The sequence below is a fragment of the Penicillium macrosclerotiorum genome (genome assembly GCF_028827735.1).
Source record: "Penicillium macrosclerotiorum strain IBT 26536 chromosome Unknown utg000010l_segment0_segment0, whole genome shotgun sequence".
NCBI classification, from domain to species: Eukaryota; Fungi; Ascomycota; class Eurotiomycetes; order Eurotiales; family Aspergillaceae; genus Penicillium; species Penicillium macrosclerotiorum.
Window position 1 is genome coordinate 3,312,791 of NW_026643089.1, and position 16,573 is coordinate 3,329,363.

Sequence of the window (16,573 nt, forward strand, 5' to 3'; positions counted from 1 at the left end):
GGGCCTTATCATATATGCCTTGGTAGCCAGCAATAGGTCGAACAGCCAAAGCGTGGGAACTAGGATCCGTGCGGCATTCATCAATGCTATCATCAAGAGAATCAGCCAGTCATTGGTGTCCCTTTTGAGCCCTCTGAGGTGTTCGCTTCCACCAGGACCTTAAAGGCGCAGGCGCGGGCACGGGCGGCGATTTCAGCGGCATGATGAAAGTATTCGCAAGCAAAAGTATGTATACTAAATCATCGTCTTCCAGCCTGAGTTTCAAGTCTTTCTTGATGTCTTCTTTCTCTTCTTCGGGGAGGTCAAAGCCTCGATATGTTGCACAGCACGAACACTCTGTGGTGCAATGACCCTTGCCATTTTTTCTTTTTGAAATAGATCTTTGCTTGCAACAACTACAGTATCGACTGCAACATCCAAGTTGATCTGAACAATCCTCAACCAGCTCCTGGCGCATATACCATGTAGGGATTTGTCTTAGAAGATGATAATGAGACTTCATATAAGGACCGAACATCGATACCGTGCGGTAAAATGCATATTCTTTGCGAGGCAACTGCGCTCGGATCTTCTCAAGTTCCTGAGTTGCCTCTTCAAGCCTAGAGTTCTCAAGTTCAATATTGGCGGCTTTTTGCAACCCTTTGACCTTGGTTTCCATCATCTCTTCGCGCTGTACAAGCTCTCGTAAATCATTTTCAGCGAGAAGAAAGCCAAGGAACGATTTTCGGGGACATTGATGATTATGAGAGAGGAGCACGCTCCTATCATAGGACCAAGAAAATGCTTTACCTGAATCAAAGCTCCCCATGGCTCTATTTAAACAAGTGATTTACGAGAGTAGGTTTCTAGAATATCTAGATAGACTAGATATAAGGTTTTCTTCTGAGCTTGCCGTCATTATTCATCTTACATACTGTGATCTGAGTGCCGAAAGTGAACTGTGAGGACATCATTTACATATCACCTCAGGCCGCGCCGAAATAGGAAAGCACAGTATTTAGGGTTTACCATCGGTAGATCCAACCTAAAAAACAACAATGATTAGATCAGTACAGAATCAGTGGATTGTATTCCTGCATATAGTAACTCGAGAATAACTGAGGTGATGGAAGAGGGAAATACGTGGTGCCGCGGTCGAGATTGGTTGATGAATACCCTCGGCTGCTGGTGTTGTTCTGTTCTGTCTTGTACCACCCCGGCCGCGGCACTAGCAAGAAGAGGGTTGGTTTCTTTTGTTTTTTCTTTTTCTTTTTTCTTTCTTTCTTTTGTTTTTGTTTTTGTTTTTATTTTATTTATATACCCCCGGGGATCGACCCCGCCTTGTTGTTGTTATTGTGTTTTTTTTGTTCTCTTTTTGTTCTATTTCTTTTCCCACAGAGATAATCTCCGCTCTGCTTGCGTCTTGCGTTTTGTTATTAAGTGTAGCTGTATGATTTTTTGTAGGGGTTGTAGGAGTAGTTGTAGGAGTAGTTGTAGGAGTAGTTGTAGGAGTAGTTGTAGGAGTAGTTGTAGGAGTAGTTGTAGGAGTAGTTGTAGGAGTAGTTGTTGGAGTAGTTGTAGGAGTAGTTGTAGGAGTAGTTGTAGGAGTAGTTGTAAGATTGGTTGTAGTAATGGTCATAAGAGCAGATGTAGATGAAGCAATGGGAATAAACGAAGAAAAAGAAGACAAGAGGAGTATCTCGCGAATGATCTTTCAGGGTGTTAGTGATACATATTCACACAATAAGCGCAATTTACTCTGCTGTGCCATATCTGGCATTCCTATCTTTCGAAATATCTCCGGCCTTCTTGGCCAGTGGCGAGCTCTCATCTGAATGAGGGACATCCTGATATGCGGGTGTCATATCTCGCAACCCGCTGTGTCCTCTCCTATCTGACCGGAGACCGGGAGAACTTATTCGCTCTGGGGTCACAGGTGTGCCTTCGCGAGAGCGAAGCTGGAACCCCCGGGATCCGCCGCCGGGTGTATAGAGCTCGTCATCTTCTCTCAGGAACCCTGATGGACTCCCAGGACCCCATCCGTACTGGTAATCTTCGCCACGGCGCTTGACAGGACTTTCATCATAAGGGTCCCAGCCAACACGGCGGCGTGCTTCAGAGCGGAGACGTTGGCGGTGCTGTTCATCACCGCCGGCACCAGTCGAGGAAGATTCCTCCAAGAAAAAGTTAAGAAGCTCGTCGCTGATCGAAAGGTGAGATTGTTGTTGAAATTGTTGGAGAGAGGTCAGGCGAAGAAGCATTTCGAGGAGAGAGAGAGACGTGCGAATGTTTTCAAATAATGGATTGGCTACTGTTGTTGTGTCACCAGTTGTTGCAGATGCTGATTGAGAAGCGTCTTTGCGGTGGGCTGGGGAGGGAGAAAACGACATTGTATGCCTATCCTTGAGAGACAATTCCGCTATCATACTGGGGTCGATGGATGGCTCATTTATGGGGGGTTTGGGATTCTCTGCTTCAGATTCGGTGTCTGAATCTTCGTCCTCGTTAAAGACTTCAAATGCAATCCATTCCGGGTCGAGACCAGGAGGCAACCGCCATTTTTCGGGAATCGAGTCTTCATGTAAGGAACTTGAACTTTGCTTTATGGTGGAGCCAGCGCCGTTGAGCTGTGCATCGAGCTGGGCTTGTTCCTCGTCAACCAGATCTTCTTCCTCTGCTTCAAAAGTAGATTCGTTCGAAATGTCGGCATGTTCCATCATGCGACGGGGAGGTAAAGCATTCAAGTCCCTCTTAAGCAAAAGGACCGGGTTATTTGTCTCTCCCTCTGTGCTAATGTTGAGAATTCTGCCCGTGTCGGCATAGAAAATCTTTGATATCTGATGAATGGGTAAAATGTCTCTGATACCAGCTGTCGTAACGCCTTCGAAACTGTGTGGCTGAGGCTCATTTTCCTCGAGCGTATGAACTCTTCCATCCTCCAAATCCTCGATTAGCATGACTTGGTAGGCATACTCGTCAACCCCTCTCCGGCCGGGAAGTTGAGGTGAGTTTGTTTGATCAGCTGAGTAGTAAGTTTCCATTGGAACACGTCTCAACTTCAAGCGGGCCTTGTGCATGACCTCTTTCCAAGTAGCTTCTCGAACTGATTCTTCATCATGGGGACGGAGATGACCAGCGAATAACATGTACATGGAAACTGTGAAAGTCGGCCCTATTTGAACGGCTTTCGATTGCGATATTGAATAATGGGTGTCACCAGCAGTCAAAAAGGTGCTGGCCTGTAAAAGTCGTGAAGGAGACACTGTTGATGGCAGATTGGTGGACAATTTGGCCCCAGAAGTCGTAATGGCCAGGTTCATCAGCGGAACTGCGTCTTCAATTCGTGCAAGCAATTTCTTGGTGTCCTTAATGATGTGCTTTATCTCCATCACATTATTCACACGATCCTTGGATGCTCGAGGCTTCTTTCTCAATGCTTCTTCAGCGGCAGCTGCTTTCGCCAGTCGTTGGCCAAGAGCTTGGATATCCCATCTCAGGGATTTCGTGAGAGCAACAGCAGATTCAAGGGATGTATTGCCACGTGCAGCACTATAAGGCCATCAGAGGTGCGTAAGACGCGATTGTCTTCGTGCCAACAACTTACATTAGTTCAATCATGTCAATCGACGGAGAGATGACCTGCAGACTATGTTAACAGGGGCCATCTAGCATCGGCTTCAATAAAAACAAACCTGAATCTTGCTCTCCAATCGCTGTTGCAAAGCTAAAAGCTCTTCACGGTCTTCGCCATCCACATTCTGGGCCAAGACAAAAAAGGATCAGTCTGTAGCCCCTTCAAGCTCAGCATCAGATGTTCCATACTTTGAGCAAGCGAGACGATTGTCGCATGGCATAGCTTGCTGTTATCGCAATACCAGATCTGGATTACATAGTTAGCAGGTTTTGCTTTTCAAAGCTCGAGGGAATGCTGACTTACCGGATGGCATAGTTCATCGCCTGTTGGGTAAGCTGCACGTCATGTCATGCATTAATGCTCTGTCATCAAAGAAAGACCTCGAATAATAGAACATGCTTACTCGAGTCAAGAAAACCTCCATCCTGACCAAAGTAACAATGCCGATCCTCCACGACACGTTCGGTGAATTGGGTTGATTAAACACCCCTGATGAATAACTTGAAAGTTTGGAAGTGTGCTTATCGATAACCGGCGTCGTGCCCAACGGTCATCACCATAAAGACGAGCCCAACTCTCATGACAGATCGCACACCTCAGAGAACACCACTTGATATGTGGCTGATATTCTGTAGCAGCCAGCAAGTGCAAGAAAGTCGGAATTGAAGAAAGAGAAAACAACACAAACAGCTCTCAAGAATTTCCCATATCACACGTGACTGACACCGCAATCTGCTGCGAATTTCGCGGGGTGCTGCGCTGAGTCAGCGGTGCAAAATCAAAATTGCGGACCCCTCATTGTTGAACCTCACCTTCGACTTTCGTGTCGCTTGTACCGTGTCCTTGATTGCGTCCCGGAAATTTTACCACGATGTCGAACCAAACCCCCGAGAACTGGGAGGATGAGCTCTCACGTCAGGCCGAGGGTGTCAACCTGAACGCACAAGGCCGCCCTCAGGCCCATGCGGCTTCCTTCCAGCCTGGCGCAGCTACTTTCCAGCCCGGTGCGGCCTCCTTCACTCCAGGTGCGAATTCTTTTGTGCCTGGACAGCAATACCAGCAGTATGGTGGTGGCTATCAATACTCTCAGTATGGTCAGCAATCATATGGCTACCCCCAGCAGGGCTATGCCCAGTATCAGCAGCCCGCTGGTTACAACCAGTACTACAACCAACAACCCGGTGGCTTCCAGCAGCAGCCTCGCCAGAACGCTGTCCCACAGCAGCCCGCTCAGCCTGCTCAGCCCACTCCCAACCCCGCTGCAACGACCTCTGCCGCCCCGCCGAAAGCCAAGGTCCTTTCCATTGGCGCTACCTCCTCCACTGCGGCTCCCAAGACCAAGGTTCTTTCGATTGGAACTCCCGCCGCTGCGCCAGCCAAGTCTGCGGATACTTCAACTAAAGGTGACTCGAAGGGTGCTGCTGCTGCCGAGGCCGGTGCCAAGGTGACCGCCGCAAAGGCAATTGAGAAGACCGACAAAAAGGCGGACTCCAAGGCTGCTGCCGCCGGCAAGACCTCTCCTGCCCCCTCCTCTGGCCGTTCCAGCCCTGGCCGCTCCAGCCCTGCCCGAGGCGAGGGTGCCAAGCAGGCTCGTGCTGCCGACGCTGTTGCTAAACAGCAGCAGGCCGATGTCGATGAGGCCACCCTGAAGGAAATTTATGGCGAGAGACGAGAGCACGTCAATGTTGTGTTCATCGGTCACGTCGATGCTGGAAAGTCTACTCTGGGTGGCTCTCTGCTCTACTGCACTGGCATGGTGGATGACCGGACAATGGAGAAGTATAAGAAGGAGGCCAAGGATGCTGGCCGTGAAACTTGGTACCTTTCCTGGGCCCTGGATCTCACTAACGAAGAACGATCGAAGGGTAAGACTGTGGAGGTGGGCAGGGCATTCTTCCGCGTGACAATCCCCCACCCTGATGGCCCCATTGAACGTCAATTCTCCATCCTCGACGCCCCTGGCCACAAGTCCTACGTCCCTCACATGATTGGCGGCGCTACCCAGGCAGACTTGGGTTGTCTTGTCATTTCTGCTCGCAAGGGAGAGTATGAGACTGGATTTGAGAAGGGAGGACAAACTCGTGAACACGCTCTGCTTGCGCGTAACACCGGTGTCTCAAAACTCATTTTGGCTGTTAACAAGGTTCGTGTGCTTGGATTTGCTGACCCTGCGGATTCGTTGGCCAGATGAAGAAAATGACAAGACTAATTTCTATTAGATGGATGATCCGACTGTTGAATGGAAAAAGTCCCGTTTCGATGAGTGCACAGTCAAGGTTATCAAGTTTTTGGAAGCTCTGGGTTACAAGAAGGATGACATCTTCTGCATGCCTATTTCGGCCCAAACTGCAGGAAACATCAAGGACCGTATTTCCAAGGAAGTCTGCCCTTGGTACGATGGTCCCTCTTTGCTTGAGTACCTCACGGCCTTCAAGCTTCCAGAGCGCAAAATCAACGCTCCTTTCATGATGCCTATCAGTGCCAAGTACCGTGATATGGGTACCATGGCTGAAGGCCGTATCGAATCCGGTGTTGTCAAAAAGAATGGCACTTACATTATGATGCCCAACCGAACCGAAGTCCAAGTCACGGCTCTCTATGGTGAGACAGAAGATGAGATCACTACTGCCACTTGCGGTGACCAGGTCCGTATGCGTCTTCGTGGCGTGGAGGAAGAAGACTTCTTCCCTGGCTTCGTGCTTTGCTCGCCTAAGCGTCCTGTCCACTGTGTGTCTGCTTTCGAGGCCAAGATTCGTATTCTTGATCTGAAGAGCATTCTGTCTGCTGGGTTTAATTGTGTCCTCCACGTTCACTCTGCTGTCGAGGAGGTCACTTTCGCCGCTCTGCTTCATAAGCTTGAGCCCGGCACTGGCCGTAAGAGCAAGCGTCCCCCTCCCTTCGCCAGCAGGGGCCAGACCATCATTGCCCGTCTTGAGGTCACTAGCACTGCCGGTGCTGTCTGTGTGGAAAATTTTGCCGAGTATGGACAAATGGGTCGCTTCACTTTGCGTGACCAGGTTTGTTTGATTCCATTCCGTAGATTGCCACCCCGAGTTTACTCGCTAACTGCTTTTTACAGGGACAAACCATTGCTATTGGCATGATCACCAAGCTTATTCTCCCGGAGAATGAAGCATAAAGATCGAATTAGTTAGCCCTTGGGAATATTCACCGGATTTTTGCATTACTCATGATGCGTACAAAAGAACAACAGGATACCAGCGAGGAACTTGCGGTTGTTTTCAACGTCTTGATGATACACTCAAAAGCATCCGCCTCTACCTCACGATGATGATTTCTTTTACCTCTTTCAGATAGAACTTTGCTTTTTTTTCAATACAAGAAGGCAACTATGCTGCATATTGTTTTTTATTGCCCGAGGACTCACAACCCCCCTTTTCCTAAATTCAGGAGTGTATTGAAATGGCTGGTAAACCTTGTCAAGTCATCTATCAAAATAAAAATAAATAAATTTCCGTTGCTACAGGCGCCGTCAAGACGAAAACCTTAACATGCATGGTCGTAAATAGAAACCAATTAGCACCCTCCTTTACCGCTTCTTTTTCACCATGGTGAATCCATCCTCATCAATCTCTGGCTCAGGCTTCTCCCTTGGCGCCCGCACCAGAGAAGGCGCTTCTCCCATCTCGACATCGTCACCCTCGGAGTCCTCGTCATCATCTGTCTCCTGGTCCTCATCTTGGGCCTCGACCTGTTTAAACATTTTCGCCGCACTGGACTTTTGTTGACTCTTCTTCTGCCAGTTCTCCCACATCTGTTGGATGATGGCAAATTCCCCGCGCGTCGTCTGTGCCTTGAACTCCATAATTTCCGCTGCCACATTGCCAGCACTCTCGTCATCAATCACCACGTCGAACTCGTCGTTCATCACCTGGATCAATACATCCTCCAGGTCTTCGGCATCTGTCTCAGGGCGGTCACTCAGCATATCGGATATAGCACCACACAGCCAGGCGCGCTTGTCATCGGATGTAGGACCTCCCCAATTGGATTGCACGGCAAGGGTCAGGGCCGGCCAGTTGTTCAGGGCCAGAGTGATGGCCAGATCGAGGTAGGAGTTGGCATCAGTGGCCGATCCTGTAGTATTTTGCGTGTCCATGATGAATGTGAATTCAGATCAATTCCAGTCGTCTAATGGCGATACCCCAGGGCTAGTCTTCGCTTCGGGGTTGCTGGGATTGCTTTTCGGAAAAACCCTGCGGGCTTGGTGGGGCTCTGGTAAAGCGATCGCTGATAGAGGGGGATGCGATATTGTTCAAGAGAAACGAAAGATGCTTGAACTCCCAGGGAAAATGTTGTCGGGACCCAAAGAGAGGATGGTAGATCAATTGGGGAGTGTGGTGGGGTAAAGTTGGTGTTTATCGCGATGATTCCACCATCTCCAAAAAATTTGAAGCTCCGATTAGATAGCGTGGGCGATAACGACGATCACGTGATTTACGCCACGGAAGATAGCCAGGCTTCCAAGATGAATCGTAGCTTAATGACTGAACTAAAACTTCAATTACTCAATGATTGGTTCCAGTCACAAGAGCATAAAATAGATTGTTGATTTATGTGTTGTTTTATTCGATCCAACAGAGCGTATCAACATGAAACAGGAGCGTCCAAGATGTACGGATTGTTCATGTTAAGGAGATCAGCCAACACGTCTATGGTGAAGGGGTAAGGCTGGGCCATGACTCCCGCATTACACTTCAAGATATCTAGATGCGACGCTTGCAATGTAAACTGTTCACCCGTTGCCTTGACAGAAGTGACAGATCCTAGGTCACATTGCACAAAGATGAGTTCAGTTTTTGATCCACTCACTTACATTTGTTGGATAAATGTGTCCGCGCTTCCTGCGTTACATCCACGGATCTATATATGGGCAGCACTGTGGATGGCTGATTGTGCCCCAAGAATATTCCTTCCTATGAATCTCAACAGCCGCTTCCCCAGCCCATTTTTAAACTGAGCTCACCTGCCACCAGTGACGAAGATTGATTTGCCATCAAGGTTGGGGATCTCTGTGTAAGGGTTGAATTTGAGACTAGCCATGCTGCAGGCACAATGTATACAATGTGATATTTCAATTAGCAATAGGATGTACAGGATGTAGGCACAAATAATATATAAGGTACCAAAAGGGAGATACATATTTTTGTGAAGGCACTCTCGTTTAGCATTCATCCCAGCTAGGGTCGGATAATATGTTGCACCGAGTCAGGTTGATGTTTTTTGCAACCGGGCGGATTCAGCCTCCGGCACCCGAAGTGATGCTGCTCTACGCCACGAGTTAGACTGCAGTAGGTTAATAGAATTATTGATGTATTGATACAAAAAATCAATCAGAACCCCCTGTTTTGACAGCCAAAAACAAAGCAAAACGGGGTTGTGCCAGCTGTCAATTTGAAGGGCATACCGAGTTCAGGGAAGCAAACATGCATATGTTCAGGAAAAGTTTCAAACCACCGATCATAAATGGTTACATTCAAACAACAAACAATAGTACTCTCTTGCCATAAAATATGATGTCATATCTGATCCACTCTACCAGCCTGGCAAAGGAGTGAACTTGGCCAACACACCATCCTTTGGCGCCACAGTAGCCCCCTCTCGAACCTCTAATTTTTGGTCAGGATATTTCAATTCCATGTGGAATCGACCCACTGTCGCAGCAAGCAGACAAGCTAGCTCTGCTTTGGCAAATCCCTGGCCAATACAGCTGCGTGGACCATGAAGGAAAGTCAAGAAAGCATAGTTATTTGTTGCACCACCCGTGTTTGCCTTGCCCTCGCCCATGAATCGATCTGGGTTGAATTTGTCCGCATCTGGCCCCCATAAGCTCTTTAATTTGTTTATGACCTCTGGGGCAAGAATGAGGAATGTGCCTTTGGGAATGGGTTTTCCTGCTAGGGTTGTGTCTCTGACAGCAGTCCGGATGGTAGCCGGAACAGAGGGATGAAAACGGAGGATCTCGTTGCAAACAGCGTGCAGATAGGGAAGCTGGTCGATTGTGGCAGCATACATAGGTCCTGAGTTATCGTCTGCCGGTGAAGGGAGATTGGCACGAATTTCCTCGCGCAGTCTTTTCTGAATGTCGGGATTCTTGGAGAGAGCATACACTGCCCACTGCATGGCAGAGGCTGTCGTCTCGTGGCCGGCGCCCAGGAAGGTCATCAACTGATCAACTAGATTCTCTTCATCAAATACGCCATTCTGGATTGCCACGGAAATAATGTCGACGCCAGTCATTGCGTTTGGGTCCTTCATCTTGGATTTCTTCTGTTGAATCATTTGTCGCGCAACATCGCGAATAACTTGACTGCCCTCAGTCAAGTTTTTGTTCCGTTGGGTGGGTAACTTTTGGATGACGCTAATATTTCCAAGAAGCATTCCTAGAAGAAAAAGTAGCTTGGTCAGAAGGCTTGGTGAAGTGAAGATCTTTTGGTAAGATTGATTGAGTTTGTTGGAAGGGTTGCTGAGCGAATCAAAATCATGGTCCATGCCAGCGACGCCGATAATATCCAACGTGGCACGACTTGCCCAGTTTCGCACTTGAATAGTGTTGTCGTCTGGAGATTTCCTGCTCTCAAGATCTTCCTGTATCACGGTGATCATTTCGACGCTCTTGGCCCAGAAGACTGGATAGAGATCTTTGATATGGCGGAAGGCAAACGCCGGTAGGAGGTTCTTGCGCTGGATCTGTGAAGATATGTTTAGTGTGTATCAAAGAAAGGAAGGCAACGTAGGATCATATAATTACCTTGTGCTCTTCACCTTCAGCAAGCAAAATGCCGTCTCCGACCACTCGGCGTAGGCTTTGCCTCACCGTCAATGGTTTCTCAAAATCATATACTTTGGTGACCAACAGCTCGCTCAAAGCTTTGGTGCTGGTCGGGAGAATTCGCTCCAAATTACCAACAATATAGTACCGAATAAGTGGCTCATCTGGCATGGCCTTGATCCATTCGCGCATTTGTGGGAACGGACTTTCGAGAAAGATCGACTCCGAGTTCCCGGTGAGCCAGTGTCGATTCTAAGAGTATTAGTTCTATTCATAGCACAAAGGACATCTTCTAGCTCACCGATGGTGTAGGAATCTCTTTGATTGGGGTTAAAAATGCAGGGTACAGCAGCAGTTGATATGTTAGTTTGAACAAGGTGATCATCATGAATAGGAGAATAATGGTTGCCGTTTTTGAATTGTAGATGGCATAATCCGGCTTGAAACACACTGCGATGGCGACACCAGGATAGAGCATACTGAAATTGTTGTTCAAGACCCCCATGATGGCGACTCGTTTCTGGCCAGAAATTCAAGAGGGAAATGAGATGAAGAGAGCAGCCCGTATGGATATTTATATTAACCACACCCTTGTATTTCTTTTTCTGAATGTCTGCTTGTCAAGGCAATTATGATTTTTTTAGGAGCAATTCGATGATTCAAAGAACCTTGTTATTGACCGACGTGCCCGAATTCCAAAATCGTGAAGATTGATAACCCTCGTAATATGTGGACAAAGTTCAACACCAGAATTCAGAAAAGGTCACGTGGTCAAAAATGAGACGCCGCGTCTCAGAGTGGCGGCAGGTGGGCGGATTATGTACGGCGAGAGTTGACGATCGCATGCACGCCGGAACCCAGATCAGAAATAGGTTCAGGAGAGACGGCACGGAAGCAACTCGACCTGCAAGATCTTTGACAGTGATATATGGATGGTGTCGATTAATTCATCATTAAATAGAACAACAATGGTATGACACCCTCAACAAAGAAGCATAGGCATCAGTATTTCAACCTGATGAGATGGAATGAATGCCTTGACCGTGTGTGCCGACTGCGTCGGGTCGGAGATACGTACTTCTGATGGGCTCGCAACCGCTACCGGATTCAGTCAATGCTTACCGTGTCAGCCAACCAGCGTTCACGTAAACGAATCCTTCCCTATCATCTGTGGAGGAACCTTTGCATCTGTTACCAATTCATTACTCTATTGAGCTTAGCTCCGTGAACAGCCACGGGGCAGTACTTGATATTGGGTGGCTCTTTTTTATTGGCCACGTCGTATTCGACTGTTTGCATAGTGGCTACTTAGTCCTGTGTATTCCTATCCACTCTAACGACCTGTTCGCATGATAGGAAGAACGTCTGACAACCCTTGATCCGATTGATGAGCGGGTTAGAATAAAAAAAATAAAATAGTGATTAATGATAATTGTAAAAGCCCTCATATCCAGTGATCCGCACGAACTCAGCTGCCGTGAGCCTTGTGTTTCGCATCTTCTCCATCCAGAAACTCCAGTAACTGACCGTCGATCGCTTAGTCATGACTACCCCCTTTTGCTACCGGCACTCAGCATCCTGCTTCTACGTACGATGCGTTTGTCGCAAAGAAAAGACGTTCTCTCCATACTCTTTGGCTGCAATATGTAAATTGAGTCCCACGAAGAGTAAAAATAGTAGGGCCAACTCGCGCGGGAAGCGGATTTGCTTCTCGTCCAAATACCAACTCAACAGAAATTGGGATGTCATAAAAGAAGTTCACTTTGGGTGCACGTAGGGGTAGCTCTTCGAGGGTGGTGTCTGTCAGGAATAAATTGTGACCATATATGCCGATTATTGATGGATGTCGATCATGCCGGATAGAAACGCCAGGTCATAGGAGATCTCCAGAACAGAATACTCATACCCTATTTCAGATCTCATTCAAGTTGAGTCTAAAAGACCCTTTCCTTCTTTTTCATACTCCCAGTTTTTCCTCAGTGTCTTAGATGTCAAGGTGCTGGTGTTCAAAGTAGAAACGGGAAAGGAAGAACAAGGTGGCAAGTACATGAGCGGCCATGACAGAGCTGGAGCTTATGAACTTGCCCAAAATCTATCGCCTTCTTCAAGATACCACCGTATAGTAGCTTCTAGACCCTGATCAAAACTGGTGCGTTGTTCCCACCCAAGTAGCTCCAGTTTAGATGCATCAGTCCAGTACATGCTATCATTATAGGGACGATCGTCAACCCATTCTGCCCACTCCAGCAAGTCTGCCTCATATTTATCGTTTGGTAGATGTTCAAGAATCTTTCCCGCAACCTCACAGACCTGCATATGGTGACTAGAAGATATGTTATATATCATGCCAATAGTGCCCCTATGAAATATCACATCCAGCGCCTGTGCTGCATCGGCCGCGAAAAGGAAGGAGCGGATATTTCGACCATCGCCATGGATGGGCACTTTGATACCCTTGGAAAGGAGCATTATAAACTTTGAAACAATTTCTAGTGATATTAAGTATAGTGTCAGTGTTCGTGCTAAGACTTGAAGTTGATGCATTCAGCATACTCTCGGGGTACTGGTTCGGTCCAAATACATTGTTACATCGTGTAACAATAATAGGCACCTGGAAAGATTTTTGATAGCTGCAAACAATCATCTCCGCTGCTGCTTTGCTAGCTGAGTAAGGATTTGTGGGGTAGAGCGGATGGTCCTCGGTGAATGGAAATAGTTGAGAGCTATCATTTTCGCCGTAAACCTCATCGGTGGATACATGAAGGAATAATTGTATGGAACCTATCTTTCGGCATGCTTCAAGCAAGACCTGTGTCCCGATAACATTTGTGGTCGTGAATGAGATTGGATCGTCGAATGAATTATCAACGTGGGTTCTAGCAGCTAGATGAACAATTGCATCGATGCGATATTTTTCGAGCAAGTTTTCAACATCCGATTTGTTGCAAATATCGCCTTTCACAAAATAAAAGTTCGGAAGGTGCTGGATAGTGCGAAAATTTTTGAATGAGGAACAGTATTCCAGATTATCAAGGCAAACGATCGAATATTTATCTCGATATTTTTCGATCATATGGCGGATAAACCATCCTCCTCTAAGGTCAACGAGATTACCGTGAGATTAAAACAAGACAACCTAAAGAGTTATCTCACATGAAACCTGCACCGCCGGTCACTAGTATATTTCTCATGTAGTTGGTAGATCTTGATTCTGTTTCGCCATTTTCAGAAGGCACATGGTTTTGATCACTTTTTGACTGTTCCATATTATCAGGGAGCATGATGATATGAAAAGAAGTCATTTTTGGAAAAGGTCGTCCTTGCGCTTCTATTTTAGAAGACAAAAATCCGAATAAAGACATATGAACAGGATGTTGCACATTCTGTAGCACTTGAAAATCCTTTCCGCAGTGAATGGGAATATACCTTCTTGCGGAAAAGAAGTGAAGTGTGCAATTTGATATTGAAAGCATGGAGTAAGCAGTTTATTTCGAAATTTTCATATACGTACATGCTTTGGATAAAGTCGATACTCTTTAACCTCAAGTCCGATCAGGTAGCACTTTGTCTTTCAAAGTAGATTTGAAAACGCGAAGATGCTTCACACTTTCTTGACTAACAAATCCAGGCAACTAAGAGCTATGTTAGATTCCCCAAAAACATTTCAGTCCAAATATCTTGTCTCGCAGCTCGTATATATAGCATTTAGATAAATCTGAACTTGAATCGAGCAAAAAAGAACTAAGTATTTTAGACTCTTTCTGGGTACCATCTAACGACTTGGAATCCCCCGGAGTATGCAAACTAACTATCCTTGCTCGGCGAATAAGTATTTGCCAAGATATTATCAGAGGTTTGTCCCGTTAATGCCGTCACAAATGTCTGATCAGCATCGCGTAAAATAACATGGATGTGCTCAATATTCTGTACACTCTGGCAATGAAACGGATTCCTGAACCATTGAATATTGTCCCCTGCATTCTGCCTTTTGTCCATATGGGGTCCGAATACCCTGACCAAAAAGTTCTTTATGAGCTCACGGGACTGGGAGGTTGGATATCCTTGCTCGTCAGTTTCAACGGGGGTCTTGCTCCAGACAACCAGATGCACCATCCCGGGCATTGTTGCATATGGCCAATCATTACGAAGAATTCGATAATCGGTGGCATCATGGAATGGGGTAGAGCTGGAGAATAAGAAAACAGGGTTCGATTGTGGTCTCTCCATTTTCCAGTGTAACCGAGCTTCGATAATGAAGTTGAGTACACTGCCGACCTTCAGGCGTGTCTCTCTAGTCCAAACAATATAGTTGGCGAGGTGGGTTGGGAATCGTCTCAGGAGTGACATATCACCGCCGGCTGTACAATTTCATTAGAAAGACTTTTTGGTGCTCAAGGCTCAAGTAAAATGAATACCAATTATGGTCTTGATATCATTCCAGGTATGTGGAACGAAAATTTCCTCCGGCGTTCGCAATACCAGCTTATCGCATTCACTTAGCTCGAAAGGCGGAGTGCGAATGAGCTCTTCCACGTCGATAATCTCGGCCATTTTGTCTGGGCCTGGAAAGTGTGAGAGTCTCTCTACAGAGTTTAAATGACTCATCGTTTTACTTTTCTTTTGAGAGGACTATGCTCCAGATTCACAGGTTTCCTGTGTGACGCGTCTAAATTCTGAATCCTAGCCACAGCTGCCGTGGTCGTGTAATGGTCTTGCCATCTGACACAAGCTTACCCTTGCTGTGAGACTCACTCATAGGATCTTAGATCGATGACAAACCGGACGAATGTAAGCCGGCAGCATGAATGTCATATAGTCTCGCCTGATGAAAATTCGTAAAGGCGAAAATCTCTAATATTTTACCAAGTTGCTCGTCATGGGTGAAATTTATTTGATTTCGACTCTACAGCCGTCTCCTGGAAAGGAATCAAAGGTCAATATGCCTAAAAATATGTGATTTGAACTTCATCTCAAATTAATCTTACATCAATAGCTTCGGGAAGTTTTGTGTCAGACAGTCAACCATGTCAGCCGGGTGGAGAGAGGATGTTTTACTTTTCTTCTCATGGAAAGCCAGAGTCGCGAGGGACAGCTCGAGTTTAAAGTGATCGAAAGGTAAGGAGACCCCTTGACATAGTATTACCCCGCCTGTTCGAGCTCTCATCCTGGCCCGCAATATCGGGTATACAAAGGCTGAATCATAGATGAAAATATGTAGGTGGGAGAACGCGGAAATTTTGAACCAGCACCGTGACCGAGATTGGCTACAAGAAATGTACTCGAACTTCGAGAGCCAGCATCTCCTTGAGGGAAATGAGCAGATTGAATATTTAAGCTTTGTTTCAGGGTTCGTGTCGCGTTAAGCCGAATGGAGTCGAAATGAGGTGTTAGTTGGAAGATGGGGTTCGTCGCAGTACCCAGGCTGCAAGCAACCCTAGAATTTTGAGAATGTTGGGATGGATTCTGAGAACGGAAGAGCGGAAGAGCGGAAGATATCAGGCCAGAATGAAAGCATAGGGTAAGGAAATCGGCATAAGTAGAATTTCCATCGCCCGCTGCACTAGAATCACACGTACTCTGTTGTAATCCCCCAATCACCTTCACCTGTTCACTCTGTTCGGTTTCCATCCTCCTAGTACTTCCAAAGCGAGATGGCACAGCCAAATTGGAGGTCGTCAAAGGCCTTTGTGATGTTAGTCGTCTGTGTGGCCGTTTTTACAGATATTTTTCTCTATGGCCTCATCGTTCCAGTCCTGCCATTTACCCTGGCGACGCGCGTTGGACTCGCAGCCTCGGAAATACAACGCTGGACGTCCATCCTATTAGCTTGTTACGGCGGTTCTATTCTTCTCGGATCGTGTAGGAACTAAGCATCAGAGGAACCCACTATTGAGTGCGTCCGCTAACGCATACCGTTTCTAGTGTTATTTGGTTGGATCGGCGACCAAGCAAAAAAAAGGCAATCACCTTTCCTACTAGGGCTTCTTATTCTGGGTAGCGCGACTCTCCTTTTCTCCATGACAAAGATTCTGGCGTTGATAGTTGTGGCAAGAATTCTACAAGGCCTGTCAACGGCTATTGTGTTCACAATCGGCTTTAGTATGATGCTAGACGCGGTCGGTCTCAAGGATATAGGTCGTGCAGTTGGCTTCACAAGCATGAGTCTT

The 16,573-nt window shown here is 46.8% G+C and overlaps 8 protein-coding genes across 8 annotated transcripts; 2 read left to right on the forward strand and 6 right to left on the reverse strand.

The window, feature by feature from the left end:
* Positions 1–261: 261 nt before the first annotated feature.
* On the reverse strand, positions 262–658 carry N7462_010787 (uncharacterized protein; the record flags this gene model as incomplete). Its single annotated transcript, XM_057082501.1, is given in 2 exon segments — positions 262–448; positions 462–658. 2 exon segments carry the CDS (start codon positions 656–658, stop codon positions 262–264), a joined length of 384 nt encoding a protein of 127 aa, XP_056929541.1.
* A 757-nt stretch (positions 659–1,415) lies between these two features.
* N7462_010788 (RanGTP-binding protein) lies at positions 1,416–4,037 on the reverse strand (the record flags this gene model as incomplete). The annotated part of the gene is made up of 8 exons (XM_057082502.1): positions 1,416–1,690; positions 1,738–1,826; positions 1,879–3,528; positions 3,584–3,618; positions 3,672–3,737; positions 3,802–3,859; positions 3,917–3,948; positions 4,017–4,037. The coding sequence occupies 8 exons, from the start codon at positions 4,035–4,037 to the stop codon at positions 1,416–1,418; spliced, it is 2,226 nt and encodes a 741-aa protein (XP_056929542.1).
* A 447-nt stretch (positions 4,038–4,484) lies between these two features.
* N7462_010789 (translation termination factor GTPase eRF3) lies at positions 4,485–6,752 on the forward strand (the record flags this gene model as incomplete). The annotated part of the gene is made up of 3 exons (XM_057082503.1): positions 4,485–5,756; positions 5,833–6,630; positions 6,693–6,752. 3 exons carry the CDS (start codon positions 4,485–4,487, stop codon positions 6,750–6,752), a joined length of 2,130 nt encoding a protein of 709 aa, XP_056929543.1.
* A 411-nt stretch (positions 6,753–7,163) lies between these two features.
* Positions 7,164–7,733, reverse strand: N7462_010790 (pre-rRNA-processing TSR2 family protein; the record flags this gene model as incomplete). The annotated part of the gene is made up of 1 exon (XM_057082504.1): positions 7,164–7,733. The coding sequence occupies one exon, from the start codon at positions 7,731–7,733 to the stop codon at positions 7,164–7,166; it is 570 nt and encodes a 189-aa protein (XP_056929544.1).
* Positions 7,734–9,169: 1,436 nt separating this feature from the next.
* On the reverse strand, positions 9,170–10,911 carry N7462_010791 (cytochrome P450; the record flags this gene model as incomplete). Its single annotated transcript, XM_057082505.1, has 3 exons — positions 9,170–10,324; positions 10,386–10,658; positions 10,708–10,911. 3 exons carry the CDS (start codon positions 10,909–10,911, stop codon positions 9,170–9,172), a joined length of 1,632 nt encoding a protein of 543 aa, XP_056929545.1.
* Positions 10,912–12,479: 1,568 nt separating this feature from the next.
* N7462_010792 (NAD(P)-binding protein) lies at positions 12,480–12,989 on the reverse strand (the record flags this gene model as incomplete). Its single annotated transcript, XM_057082506.1, has 2 exons — positions 12,480–12,881; positions 12,960–12,989. The coding sequence occupies 2 exons, from the start codon at positions 12,987–12,989 to the stop codon at positions 12,480–12,482; spliced, it is 432 nt and encodes a 143-aa protein (XP_056929546.1).
* A 1,221-nt stretch (positions 12,990–14,210) lies between these two features.
* Positions 14,211–14,957, reverse strand: N7462_010793 (GIG1 family protein; the record flags this gene model as incomplete). Its single annotated transcript, XM_057082507.1, has 2 exons — positions 14,211–14,764; positions 14,822–14,957. 2 exons carry the CDS (start codon positions 14,955–14,957, stop codon positions 14,211–14,213), a joined length of 690 nt encoding a protein of 229 aa, XP_056929547.1.
* A 514-nt stretch (positions 14,958–15,471) lies between these two features.
* Positions 15,472–15,769, forward strand: N7462_010794 (uncharacterized protein; the record flags this gene model as incomplete). Its single annotated transcript, XM_057082508.1, has 2 exons — positions 15,472–15,521; positions 15,625–15,769. The coding sequence occupies 2 exons, from the start codon at positions 15,472–15,474 to the stop codon at positions 15,767–15,769; spliced, it is 195 nt and encodes a 64-aa protein (XP_056929548.1).
* Between the last annotated feature and the right edge of the window lie 804 nt (positions 15,770–16,573).